This window comes from Myotis brandtii, unplaced genomic scaffold (genome assembly GCF_000412655.1).
Source record: "Myotis brandtii unplaced genomic scaffold, ASM41265v1 scaffold359, whole genome shotgun sequence".
Classification (NCBI taxonomy): domain Eukaryota; kingdom Metazoa; phylum Chordata; class Mammalia; order Chiroptera; family Vespertilionidae; genus Myotis; species Myotis brandtii.
The window spans coordinates 43,512-58,102 of record NW_005363802.1 but is presented as its reverse complement, the minus strand read 5'-3'; the positions used below and the strand labels follow the sequence as shown (position 1 = coordinate 58,102).

Here is a 14,591-nt window from a genome sequence, read left to right as displayed (position 1 = left end):
GCTGGGCGGCAAGCAGTGGTGGGCTACCAAACACGATTTTGCACACTGGGCCTCTAGTAACCAGATAAGAGTGGGCAAACCGTGTTAACTCCTTACCCGATAAATGAGATGTATGAGAGAATGCAAACCCTGTGGAACACATAATCTCTGGCTCATACAATCTGTGTTGTTGGGAAAATTTTACTCAGATGACACACATAAAAGATGATGTGAATAAACTCTAATTTGTAAGATTACAAAAGTTTTCATGATTTCAGAGAATTAGAAGGTCAGCATGGGCCCAAGAAATCAGGTAAGCTTTCTGAAGGAGATGAGACTCTGAATCATAAAGACTAATACTAATAACAGTAACAATAATAATATTGAAATTTTGTTGCATGCTTATTATGTGCCAGGCAGAGTTTAACTGCTGTACTAGTATATGTTCTCCCTCATTTAATCCCCACAACAACTCTATGCAGTGAGCAATAGCACCATCCTCATTTCTAGGTGAAGAAAGTGGGGCACTGAATCAAGATCACAAAGCTGTAAAGCAATGAACTGGGATTCAAACCTCGGCAGTCTGGCTTCAAGTCCATACTCTTTGTGGTCAGAAAGGGATTTTTGAAACAATTCTTATTGCAGACATGGAAGAGAGGGATAGTCAAGGCATGAAGAAGCATAAAAGGCATGGAGGGACAGCTCAAAAAATGGATGACATCAAGCTTGCATTAGTTACCAACACAGTTTCTCCTTGCACTTATTCTATTGCACTTATCATGATTTTCACTGAGAGGACGGCATCGGGGCTCTACACTACCTTGGTAAAAAGCTATGTTTTTCTCAGTAAGGTGAGAATGTTCAGTAATAGGGAGTAATTAGAGATCATAGATTCCCAGATGACAACTTCAGATGGCATGGCAATAATTTTGTTCTCTTTAAAGCAAATCTATATCAGTGGAATAGAGCAGTTGTTCTCAACCAGGGTGATTTTGCTTCCCAGAGGACAACTGGCAATGTGTGGAAACATTTTTGGTTTTTACAACTTGGGGGAGGGTGCTACTACATCTAGGGATGCTGCTAAACATTGTACAATGCACCAGACAGGGCCCCACAAATGAGAATTATTTGAGCCCAAATTTCAAGTGCTAAGGTTAAGGGACCCTGGTCTGGATAGTGCTATAAACATAGTGCTCTCAAGAACTAACATATGTACATGATTCTATCTCAGTCAGGACCAAGCACAATAGTAAACTACCTATTCCCAATAGTAAAGCTGCCAAGGCGTGTGTGTGTATCATATGTATAGACACTTTGAATATTTATAAAGGCAGTGTTTATTAAAATACATTTCATTTTCAAAATGTAAGAGGTATCAGCTGTTAAAGTGTGTATATATTTTTGGGACACCCTGTATGTGTATATATACACCGGTCTCTTTACATACTGGGGGTTTAATGTACAGCACAGAGAATAGAGTCAACATCAATGTAATAACTATGGTGACAGGTGGTTACTAGACTTGTGGTGGTCACTTTATAAGGTATGTTGAATCACATGGTTCATTTTATTCACTAATTTTTACTGATTTTATTATTTATTTCATTCAATATCAAGTGTTACTAATCCTACTTAAAAGTAACAGAGACTAAGCCAATTTAAATGTCTTGCCCAAATTATACAGTATTTTAAAATGCATTGTGTTAAAGAATTCATAGCAACTGATTCAGTTTCCATGTTTTAATTGTTACCGTTTGACTTTTAGCTTATTTCCATTTTAAAAATGCTTTGTCATCAACTCCTTTCCTGGAGTAAGTTGCATATGTCATCTATGCCGTGCCAGGTGTGTACTCAATGGAGGACAAGAACTGGTATTGGGGTGCCTGAAACTCCATGCCTGAGTAATGTGCAGTGCAATTGCTAGATTATTCTTGGTCCATCCTGAATACAGAACTATGGGCAGTGGCATGGAAAGAATCAGAACCTTAAATAGATTGGATATATTTCACAACTGGAAATTTTTAAAAATTGGGATATTTTTGCTTCACTATTTAGCACTTTCAATTTGTTGGCCATTTCTGTGCTATACTTGATTTAGATCATTTGCTATTTATGCTTTGCTTGTGGGTAATACAGGTCACATTTTAGAGACTATAGTAACAAGAACTACAATTTTCCTTTTTTAAAAATTATTTTTAATTATAATTGATATATGTAAGGCACCTATTTGGATTCCCAACACAAAGCAAAAAAGAACTACGAAACTATGAGGAAAACTGCCAAATACTCTGATTTCTAGCCCCCACAACACCTCAATCCCCTCCCCCGAAGGACTCTGGTATAATCCTTGGGGAGGTTTTGTAAATGACATTTTGTTTGCTCATCTATTGGAATGTGCTGTGTCAAAGCATTATGTTTGAAACTATAAACCTGAGGTTTTCTGCAATCATTGTACAATTAAAATGAACCTTGGTATTTCCCTTTATGGCTAAGCAGATGATAATCTAGCAAGCAAATACTATAACATGTAATGGGAATTAACATGAGCCTCAATTAACCTTAAATAATGGCAAAGAAATGAACATTGGCAAGCTTCTGTCACTTTTGAGCAAGCAGATTTGAGTCCTTATATTCATTAATTTAAATTTTCTTTAGTTCTTCAAAGAACATATTAGATTGTCTATGGAATTGTACTAAATAAAGGCCAAAGGCTTATCATATAAGTGAATTGTTCCACTGCTGGCTGTGGCCCCATCCTCCCAGGGACTTTGAATCTGCTTGTAAGAGCTCCAGGAAATGTAAAAACAGAATAGGTGACTCATCCCCATGTACCTGGCAGATAAGTCACGGGATCCAATCCTCAATGTAAGAGAGTTTAAATATCATTAGAATTTGACTACATACGCAAGGTTCTACCATATTGACTAATTAATTCAACAAAACAGCTTGTCCATCAATCAGATTTTTTAAACTGAATTGATTGGTACACTAGTTGATTTAATAAATGTCAACTGATTCAATGATAGTCATAAAGTAAAATAAGAATAATCATTTAAAAACATGATGATCATTACCTAGTTGAGTTAAAGTTAATACTGGGATAATTAGCTGAGTTACCACAAGTTTGTCTCTGTCTCTCTTTAGGGATTATATAGGATGATATCCTCTGGGGGGGAAGTTATGTTATTATTAGGGTTAGAGGTAATGTGTACTTGAAAGATTTTTCTTAGAGTTTTTTTTCTCTCTTTGTGTTGAAAATGCCTACCCACTATCTCCCTACCAGATCTACATGTGGTTGTGTCTTTCTAGATGGATATTTATGCTATTCATGCTTTGCTTGTGGGTAATGTAGGGCACAGTTCTGAGATTCAGCCATTATAGATATGAATATATAATTATATAGTAAAGTAGTTCCCTTAAATGAACCCTTTTATTCCTCTTTATGGCCTCAAGTTGAGTAGTCTCAATACCAATTTTATTTTAGTTTTTAATATATTTTTATTGATTTCAGAGAGGAAGGGAGAGGGAGAGAAAGATAGAAACATCAATGATTAGAAAGAATTATTAATCTGCTGCCTCCTGCACACCCCCCATTGCAGATTGAGCTGCAACCCGGGCATGGAATGAACTGTGACCACGTGACTCATAGGTCAATGCTCAACCACTGAGCCATGCCAGTCAGGCTCAATATCAATTTTAATAAAAATTTTATTCACAAATCACATTTTCTTTATTAATTTTGCTTTTTTATTATTTATTTCATTCTATTCTCACAATAACACTTTGGGCAAATAGGACAAATATTAGTTTCTTTTTAAAGCTAGTCTATTTACATCAAATGGAGACAAGCTACTAGTATTTCACTGGATTGCCTTCTCTCCACTTTTACGAGTTCCTGCTCACCTGGGACCACCCAATTAGTAAATGGTGGTGTTAGAATTAGAACTCAGGCTGTATTGGTGGTATTGTGCATATGCCATATATTAATCTACTCCCAGTAGAATCCTATTGCCAAACAACTTAAATATTTCTGCATTCAATAATATCAAGCACAATAGATACATATCATATGGAACATCGCATCTATTCAGGTCAGGTGTTGCTGCCAAGCAGTTTTCATAAGTTTTTGGATTTTGGAGTTGCAGATAAGGAATTGTGACATGTATTCTTCTAGCCCTGGTGCTCTCTACCACTATGTGAAGCAACTAATCATTTAGTAAACAATGACTACTTGCACACCTTTTTCTCCTACTCTGGATGGAAACCTATTGGTGGTCATCAGAAAGAATAATTAATCCCAAGTATTTTCTCCATTGCCTTCATTATGCACAAGATGCAATTCTTTCTTTTCACTATTGAGAATTACACACTTGACACAAAAAATCACTCAATTTTTCACCTGTTTATTTCTTTCTCTTTCAACTTTTCTATATCACAGACAATTCAAGAAGGGAGAGTGTGTCAAAGGGGGATATAGGATGCCCCTACACTGTAAAATGATTCAAAGAGATTCAGGAGGATGAAGACTGAGAAGCTGTGACCTTGACAACCAGAAATTCACTAGTGACCTTTGAGGGAGCAGTTTCCTCAGGGTTATGGGAATGAAAGCCAGAATGCAAAAGTTGGGGAGCATGTGGATGATGATGAAGCCACGACAGTGAATATAAACTTAATTTTTAATTAGCCAGAATCAATGTCCTTCAAAGGTTTTCATCGTGTCTATCAGTTCCTTTTGCTAGCTCCATGTACTTTCTTATTCTCATTAAAATCTGCTTTTCCTCAAGCACTGACAATCAAAACACAACCAAAGCTGGTACTTATTAAATTGTCTCTTTCATTGAATTGCTGGCATTATAACAGTTTTGTCTTCTAATATAAATGAACAATATTTCAACTATATCAAAGGTTAATATACTCCTGTGAGCTGGCCTGAAGATTGTCTTACATGATGTATTTACATGAAGCATCTTTAGGAACATCTTTCCAAAATTCCAAAGAACTGACTAGCAAACTAATTGCTTGACCTTAAAAATTTGCCATTTTTCTAAGTCAAAAGTTTTTGCATAGCAGCAATTTCATATGGTTCAACCTCAAGTTTTCAAATGCAACGTTAACAAAAACTGAATATTGCCACAATAGTTCATTGTTCTCTAATTATGGTGGGCTGTGAATCAATGATTTAGGATGACTAAGAGCAATTGAAACCTGAGTCTTCATTGAACTTTTGCTAAATTTTTTAAGTAAGAGCTATTTGTTCAATGTAGCAAGGTACCTAACAATGGCAACTTCCAGGCTTGCCTACAACCAGTGGCCAATGCTGACCTTTGTTCTATGCCATTCTCAAGAGCTTTTGTCCTACCCTTTCCAATGGGCATGGATATGACCTATCCCTGTTGTTCTGGGAACCTACTTACAGATTGGGACAAAAGACATCAGACACTTAGAAAAATAGTATCACTCTCTCTGGGTCTGACTAAATGAATTCCTTCATCCAATACCCTACATCCATATTATTGTTATACTAGAGGCCTGGTGCACGACATTCGTGCATTTGGCGCGGGGGGGGCCCTCAGCCCAGCCTGTGCCCTCTCGCAGTCCTGGACTCCTCAGGGTATGTCCACCTGCCGGCTTAGGCCCGCTCCCCTAAGCTGGCAGTCGGATATCCCCCAAGGGGTCCTTAGTGCTGCTGCAGAGGCAGGAGAGGCTCCCGCCACTGCCACTGTGCTCCCCAGCCATGAGCCCGACTTCTGGCTGAGCGGTGCTCCCCCCGTGGGAGCGCACTGACCACCAGGGGGCAGCTCCTGCATTGAGCATCTGGCCCCTGGTGGTCAGTGTGCATCATAGCGACTGGTCCTTCTGCTGTTCAGTCAATTTTCATATTAGGGTTTTATTTTATAGGATGTTCACTAGTCTTCAAAAAATATAAGCACCATCAAGGAATAACTATGGAAAAATGACATGTAGAGACACAGTTGTCATTTCTTTACTGGCCAAACTCCTTTACTGCCCAGTAACACCATAGAGGCTTACACCAACTGCTACTACTACTATTACTACTACTGCTGCTGCTACTACTACTGCTACCCTAATACTGTGACCACTGTGTTAGACTAAAGAGGAAACTAATACTATACTTGATAAATTGGCTCTTATTCTGCACCCATAACTGATAAAAATTATTTTTTAAACAATGCTATGAAAATAAAGAGCACAATAATTCAAAAATAACAACTAGAAATTATTCACTCATTCATTTGTTCATTCATCCAGTCAAGCCAAAATTCCCAAATGAGAATGGTATTCTGAGTAATAAACTTAATTTTGTCATAAATAATGAATGGGTCCTTTCCAGGACATTCTTTCTCTGTTTATGTTTTCTGATCCTTACATGATATCTTACATAGAGTGGACATTTCAGTAAATTCTTGAGGCAAGAAAGAAGGAAAGAAGGAAGGAAAGGACAAAAAAAAGAATAGTAGGAAAGAAGAAAACTTACATTTTTTATGTAATTGAGGTAACTAGATATGTGACATTTTAATGAAGGAAAACAAGATGTAAAATGGTAAATAAAATACTATGATAAGAGGCCCCATGAATGTGAAATAAGGACTGGGGATTTGAATTCTAAGAAATGTTTTACTGCCCAAGCTGGTTTGGCTCAGTGGATAGAGCATTGGCCTCCGGACTGAAGGGTCCTGGGTTTGATTCTGGTCAGGGGCACATGCTGGGGTCGCGGGCTCAGTCCGTGCAGGAGGCAGCTGATCAATGATTCTCTCTCATCATTGATGTTTCTATCTCTCTCTCCCTCTCCCTTCCTCTGTGAAATCAATAAAAAGTAAAAAAAAAAAAAAGAAAGAAAAGAAATGTTTTACTATTTTTGGTTCTTAACCCGTGTTCTCTCCTATTCCTTGTTCCTTATCCAGTAATCATAAATGTGCATATTTCACTTGGTGATATTCACATTTGAAATCTGATCATGTATCATCTAAATTCAAGAACTCGCTGCATTATTTTATATAGTGATATTTTGTATTGGTAAGTCCTGATGAAAAACGTGAAAGAGAAAACTACACCCCCCAAAAAAAGTTTTGTATCTACAGTGCTTCTGTGAAACAAGTCCAGATATCACCATACCAGCTAATTTTTTCTGTAGTGACTTGGTTTTCACACACTTCTATCTTTCCAGTTTCATTGTAGTTTTTGTTAAGGACTTGGGGACTTGAATGACAGTGATATTTCCAATCGCTTTACAACATTTTATTTCCAGTACATATCACCTCGAAATGTGTTCCCTTGTGGCACATAACAGGATCATTACATTAAAAATGGAAGGTGTAGTTGATGATTGCTACTCTCTAATTACCCAGAGTGTTTGTCAAAGGCATTAGGCAGGACACATAAGCTCCATTTTGCTGTTATATTGACTGTCAGGTTTACAGCACATCTCTGCTAGCATAGAAGACTTACCCAACAAGTATATTTAGTGGAACAGACCTTTGCAACTGGAATAAATCCCCCTTAGCATAAGAATAAATAGACAGTGAAGAAAATGATTTAGTGATCAAATTGGTTTATCTAGACCTTAAAAATAAGAAGCCTATCTAGAATCAGTGTTTCTCAACCATTTTTCCAATTATTGAGACATTTTAGACATATTTTCCTGATAGCTTACCCATGAAATTTTAATGCCATAGATATACTTTGTATCTGTTTATGTACTATTGCCCTTTGGAGGAATATAAACCATTGTAATATCTAAACTTTTTTCTCCCTACCAAGAACAATTTCCATCCTCATGACAATACATGTCTTGGATTATGCTTGCTAGTACACACTGTTTAATTCAGAAGATGTTTCATCAGTTCTATATGCAAAGATACCCTATTCTGGTGTATACAACTCAAGAGGATGTAAGATAGAAAATGGTTCTTTAGTAAATCATATGTTGCCAACTAAGAGATCAAAACTCATTCCTCTCCTAAAAGTAAGGATCCTCTAATAATATTAAAGAGCATATGGTTCCCAAGTAAAATGGTGTCCAAGTCAAAAACCTTGCACCCACAAATTCTGCCTTTGCTCTCAGAAGAGATAATATGAGCTTGCAACAGCTACAATTTCATGCTCTTGTCTATAAGCACACATTTATTGAGCTCTGACTATGCAGACTTTTAGCTCTATGAGGGCAGGAACTGTGTTCAGTTTTGCTCACCATTGCAGAATAAATGAAAGAAAAAAGGGAGAAAGGAAGGGAAGGAAAGAGGAAGACAAGGCAGTATGCTAACTGATTTGAAAACTGCCTCTAAGAATATTATATTTAGGGTGAAGATAGATATGTAAACAAATAAAATGAAATATTATAATCATTTCAATTGAAAATTTATATCAACATGGTGAGGTTACAACCCAGTAATTAATTCTATCAAATTAGAGGTGGGAGCAAACTAAAGTGGGTTATGAAAATGTTTAGAGAGACAGGCTATATTAGGGTTTTGGGGGGCCCTAGGTCACTCTTGGTTTGTGGTCTCCTTCTTCCATAAAATACACTTAAATATAAAGTACAAGATGAGCATAAACTATCTGAGCATTCTAACAGCACAAAGCCAGGAGGTCCAGCAAAGACCTCCAGGAAGGCAAGATGTTTAAGTGAGATAGACCCTAAGGATAAGCTGGAAGAGTAGCTGAGAGAAACAGAAGAGTGTTCTAGGTAGAGGGAACACCTTGTTCAAAGACCTAGACGTGAGGGAACTATTATGATTGATGAAAGAAAGGCAAAGCGATAGAAAAAGAAGGGGTGAGAGATTAAGTTAGAGAGGAAAGTGAAGGTAAAACTACAGTTGGCCCAGTGTTAAGAAGTCTGGCTTTATCCTAAAAAAAAATAAGATGCCATTTAGTGAGCATACAATAGAGCAGGGGTCCTCAAACTTTTTAAACAAGGGGCCAGTTCACTGTCCCTCAGAACGTAGGAGGGCCGGACTATAGTTTAAAAAAAACAACTATGAACAAATTCCTATGCACACAGCGGCGGCAAAGACACCCGGCGGGCCGGATAAATGTTTTCGGCGGGCCGCATGTGACCCGCGGGCCGTAGTTTGAGGACCCCTGCAATAGAGTATACAGATGTTAAATTATAAGATATACAACTGTAAATTACATGGTATCATTATCAACCAATGTCACCTCCAATAAATATATTTTTAAAAATAAATAAAAATAAAAGCTTCTGTTAGGAACCAACAGGATTAGATTTGCATGTTGGATATTCATTCAAGCTATACTGTAGCCAATGGACTGGAAAGGGTGTGGTGGACATTCTGGGGGTCCATAAGGCCTTCTCTTCAGGGCCCATGTACATATATCCTCAGCTTCTGAAAATATTGGCTTTTAAAAGTCTCACAACTGAGTCCTTCGATGGGAATTGTTCCCAGCCACAGGGAGCTATCTTTCCCAAGGGCAGACCCTCTTCGACAGCATCCATGGCCATAACTGGCTAATGTGATACAAAGGCCCATCCATCTTATCTCACTCAATCAGGGACAATCTCAGCTCCTAACCTCCCTGAAGGATCGACTGAGGCCTCTGCTGTAACCATGTTGCTGGTCACTTCTTGCTCTACCTAATCCTACTTTATTAGTTTCCTATTGCTGCATAACACATTACCTCAAACTTGGTACCTTTAAAAACACACACTTATCATCTCACAATGCCCATGGGTCAGGAGTCTGGGCACAGCATAACTGGATCCTCTGCTCAGGCTGCCAAGTGTTGGCCAGACTGTATTCTTATCTAGAGACTTGAGTCTAGTTGTTGACAGAATCAATTTCCTTGTGTTTGTAGGACTGAGGACCCCAGCTTCTTGCTAGGGCTGTTGATTGATTGGAGGCTGCCTTCAGTGCCAGCAGGCCACCAGCAATTCCTAGAGGCTGCTTAGTTTCTTTCATGTGGGCTTCCCAACGGCCACTTACTTAAGCCATCAAGGAGAGTCTCTAGAACAGTGGTTCTCAACCTGTGGGTCGCAACCCCTTTGGGTGTCGAACGACCCTTTCACAGGGGTCACCTAAGACCATTGGAAAACACATATATAATTACATATTGTTTTTGTGATGAATCACTATGCTTTAATTATGTTCCATTTGTAACAATGAAATTGGGGGTCACCACAACATGAGGAACTGTATTAAAGGGTTGCGGCATTAGGAAGGTTGAGAACCACTGCTCTAGAACAAGTCTGCTTAAACATAATATAAAGTAATTGCAGGAGTGATGGCTCATCACCTTTGCTGTATTCTATTCATTAGAAGCAAGCCACAGGTTCCATCCTCACTCAAGGAGTGCAGGTTGCATGGAGGTGTAAACATCAGGAGATGGCAGGTATCTTAAAGTCTGTCTGCCACACTCTCACCTTCCTCACTTCTTACAGGTGTATGTCCTGAGAGCAGACCTCAATAAACCTTCATGCAAGTATCCATTTTAGAGTCGATACCCAGGGAGCAGTATTGGAGGCAGGGAAGTGAGCTAGAAACTGTTGCTGTAACATCAACTATGGGGATAGCAGTGGGAGACTGAGCACCAAATTCTCTTTCTATTAATAAATGTATAATAATTATTAGCATTTAGAATGACACATGGCCTATCTGAAAGGAAAACCAATTCTAAAAATTACAAGATGTCTTCAAGGAAGGATACATACAACAAAAATAATTCATTTCTAGATCTGTAGAACAGGTTAAATATAACTAATAAAAATTAGGCTTACTATGTTTCACAGTGTAAAAGTAAACCTCAGACCACAGTCACATAATCAAAAAAATAATAATTAGCACTTTATTTAGTATAGATTGTACTTTTACAGATTGCAGAAAAAGTGAATAGAGCTGCACTAGTAGAGATTGACAGAAAATACATAAGCAATAGTTATGATAACAGGATCAAATTCTACCTTGTTTATCAATACTTCCATTTTCATCCATCCCATGTACAATAATTACTTTTATCCTTGCTTATTTAGTCATATACAGAGTGATATAAATAATATTTGTAATTATTATAGGGATTCTCCACTGGAAAAATATTTTTCCTTAGGTCTCCAGAGTGTGAAATATATATAGTCCTTATTTCTGAAAATGCTTAAATACTGATGGACTTTTAAATCAATAATTACAAACACCAAATGACTACACTTACACACTGTGTTGTCAGGGGAATACTTTAAAATATTTGGAGTAGTCAACAGCTTATGATTCCAATGGTCTTCACGGGTATTATTGATTCACTTTCATGCACATTCAAATTTTCTTACAAAAGAAGAATGGTGAAACAAAATATGTAATCTGCCCTTAATAATTTATGGTGCTCAACAGTTGCACAGAAACATGTGTGAGTTTCTTGGGAAGCAGAACAGCAGCCCTTCAAAGAGGGGTGAGCCGCTCATCCTCTGTCATGAAAGTGTCATTAATGTGCCATCCCTTCGTATCTAGGGGGTCACAGGGGATGCCATTTTCAATAGTGATCGTGTTTTCACTCTTATCTTCAGTGTCATCCACTTCAGATGGTTCTTTGTTCTTCCTAAATGCACATAAAAAGAATTATTGGGATCTAGGAGAAATCATGGTCTTCTACACAAATAGGGAAAGCAGGAAAGGAAAGAGGAAACTTAGAATGATGAAAAATTGATGCTTTTTATCTATATATATAAAACCCTAATACGCAAATAGACCAAAAGGCGGAACAACCGAACAATTGGTTGCTATGATGTGCGCTGACCACCAGGAGGCGCACACAGAACATGGCCGGTGTCAGCTGCAGAGGGATGGTGGAGCAGGTGAGCAGGGGTGCCATACCAAGGCAGGGCACCAGTCGCTGTCATTAGGGCAAACCTCTGATGGTTACTGAAAATTCTTTGCTCCTGTGCGCCACAGACCTGCCCGGCGCTTGCACCTGCTGCTGGTGCTGGCCCCACTCACACCTGCTACCAGCACCAGAGCCATTGCTCGCACCCACTGCTGGTGCCCGGCACTGGTCCCTATCGCTTGGCGCCGTCAGTGAGTGTGAGCGGCGGCTGCCATCCCCAAGTGCCCCTAAGGGCTTCTCCATCTCCCCCTGCTCCTGAGGGGTGATCAGGGCAGCAGCCGTTGCTCACACCTGCTGATGGCACCAGCCCCACTCACACCCACTGCCAGCACCAGCCCCAATCACTCCACGCCATTAGCAGGTGCGAGTGGGGCCTGCTCTATCAGTGCGTGGGAGCAGCGGCAGCAGGAGCAAGGCTGCTGGCAGACAGGGGACTTGGGGCCGCAGTGGGAGGAGCCGGGCAGGGGCTTGGAGGATGGGCTGAGACCAACCCCTATGCCCACCGCAGCCTCGCAGCCCACAGTTCCTTTCAAGGTGCATGAATTTGTGCACTGGGTCCCTAGTTTTCAAATAAGCTTCAAAGATCATAAAGAGCTGATGTGGTGAAAAGATGCTATCAAGATAAGAAGTCTGCATGGATGACATATACATATTGATCAAAATGAATGATCTTACTTGGAATACATATATACGAATGCATACGTATATTTATATAAATGAATATGTTTGCATACATACATATATACATTACATTAACACAAATTGAATGAAGAAATATGAGGGAAATGTACGGTAAATTGTTAAGTTAAAAAATTTGGCTCTAGGACAGCGGTTCTCAACCTGTGGGTCGCGACCCCTTTGGGGGTCAAATGACCCTTTCACAGGGGTCACCTAAGACCATCCTGCATATCAGATATTTAGATTATGATTCATAACAGTAGCAACATTACAGTTATGAAGTAGCAACGAAAATAATTTTATGGTTGGGTCACAACATGAGGAACTGTATTTAAAGGGCCAGAAGGTTGAGAACCACTGCTCTAGAACTTCACAAAAATTGAATTTAAAAAAAAGTAATAAATTCCTCTCATAGGATTTGCAAATGTTGAGTGAAAATCAAATTGAAATGACATATGAAGAAGCAAACTCACATTACTTTAGAGCAAGGAAGTAAACTGTATATATTGTAGGTATCATTGCTTGGCTCTACTCATTACAAAACAGTTGTATTTATTTGTAAGACAAGTTTTTGGAACTCAAAACACATTTTACTGATTATATTACAACTCGTAGCTATAATTCCAGGTCATTTCAAAAATACTACATGACAGGATAAATTCTGAGTTTTCATTCTCAGATCCTTTGTAAACACTGCTACCCCACCCAAGTGGTAACCAGGCCCTTAATATTTCTTTGGAGTGTGGAAAGCTGTAGCCTTTAATTCAAAAGTTCTTCCTGTCTTTTGTGAAAGACCCAAAACAGTTGAGCCAATTATGCTTGATATCATAGAGGTAAGGAGCAAAATGGAGAGGTGGGTACCTCTAGGCCAGTGGTTGGCAAACTGCGGCCCCTTGAGTGTGGCTCTTCCACAAAATACCATGTGCGGGCGCACACGTACAGTGTGATTGAAACTTCGTGGCCACACTCAAGGGGCCAAAGAGCCGCATGTGGCTTGCGAGCCGCAGTTTGCCGACCACTGGTCTAGGCAATCACAGAGAGGAAGAGTTTCCCTGAGGCTTATCACAAGTTAAGTGTTGGGGCACAGTGAAGGCATGATGTTAAGCACAAAGCTCCCAGACTTACCAAAGATTCTATTGTCCCAGGAACCTAAGGAAACTCCAAAGAGGCAGACCTGAATGATCACATGTCTGGGATGGTAGGCATTGCTGTGGTGACTGGGACAGACTCCCACCACTATGGAAGTGCCTTAGAACCTTAGTGACTCTGGAAGGTGAGGAGGTGGTGAAGATGCCCCAGTGATGACTGAGGTAGGGTTTCCTATTAGTCCTATATGAAAGTCTACTCCAATATGCTTTCAAGAATATGGTGTATGAAGAGAGAGAGAAAAGAGCTTGTGTTTATGAAAGAATGGTAGCTGATGTAGAAGGAGTAACAGAAAATCACCACTATAATAATAATTTATTCTAATGAGGCTCATCAATGGATACTAAACCACTGAGTGAGAAATGGTTAGGGAACAGGATATTTACATGGTCTCAATATATCACCCCCACAAGCAATGTACTAATTATAAAGAGACATTTGTATTTTGTCAAGGGAGGAATTTGGTGAACATCACCAACAAATGAGACAAATTCACAAGTGCCTCCAGATGTGACACACTAAAATTATATATTATATATGTAATTATGTGTTCCTGCCCCACCCCATCACCAATTTTTTTTACCTTAATCTCTCAGGAGGAAGTAATCAGAGAAATCAAAATCCAAATAAATGTAAGATATGTTGTAAAACAGCTGATCTGGACTCAGCACAGAGTGGGCTTAGAATTGGATGAACAGACACATAGGTGGCTGGCTACCTAGTTATACAGAGGGTAAATGGATGGATCAGTGAATGCATACCAGTGACTGACTGGCTGGATAAAAAGTTAATGGATGGATGGACTAAGTTACTCAGACAGTACCCGAAGGTGTATCTTGAATGGAATCCACTGCAAAGAAAGACGAGAGATAGAGATAGATACATAGATAGATAGATAGATAGATAGATAGATAGATAGATAGATAGAAGAAGAAGAGGAG

At 39.1% G+C, this 14,591-nt stretch overlaps 1 protein-coding gene across 3 annotated transcripts in view; it reads right to left on the bottom strand.

Annotated features, from left to right (window-relative positions):
• Positions 1-10,781: 10,781 nt before the first annotated feature.
• TMEM27 (transmembrane protein 27) overlaps positions 10,782-14,591 on the bottom strand; it is a 28,471-nt gene continuing 24,661 nt past the window's right edge. For all 3 annotated transcript variants that reach the window (XM_005871860.2, XM_014544298.1, XM_005871861.2), the window contains one exon: positions 10,782-11,541. In XM_005871860.2, coding sequence (XP_005871922.1) covers positions 11,385-11,541 — 157 coding nt within the window. In that variant the 3' untranslated portion in view covers positions 10,782-11,384. The remainder of the gene's footprint in view (positions 11,542-14,591) is intronic.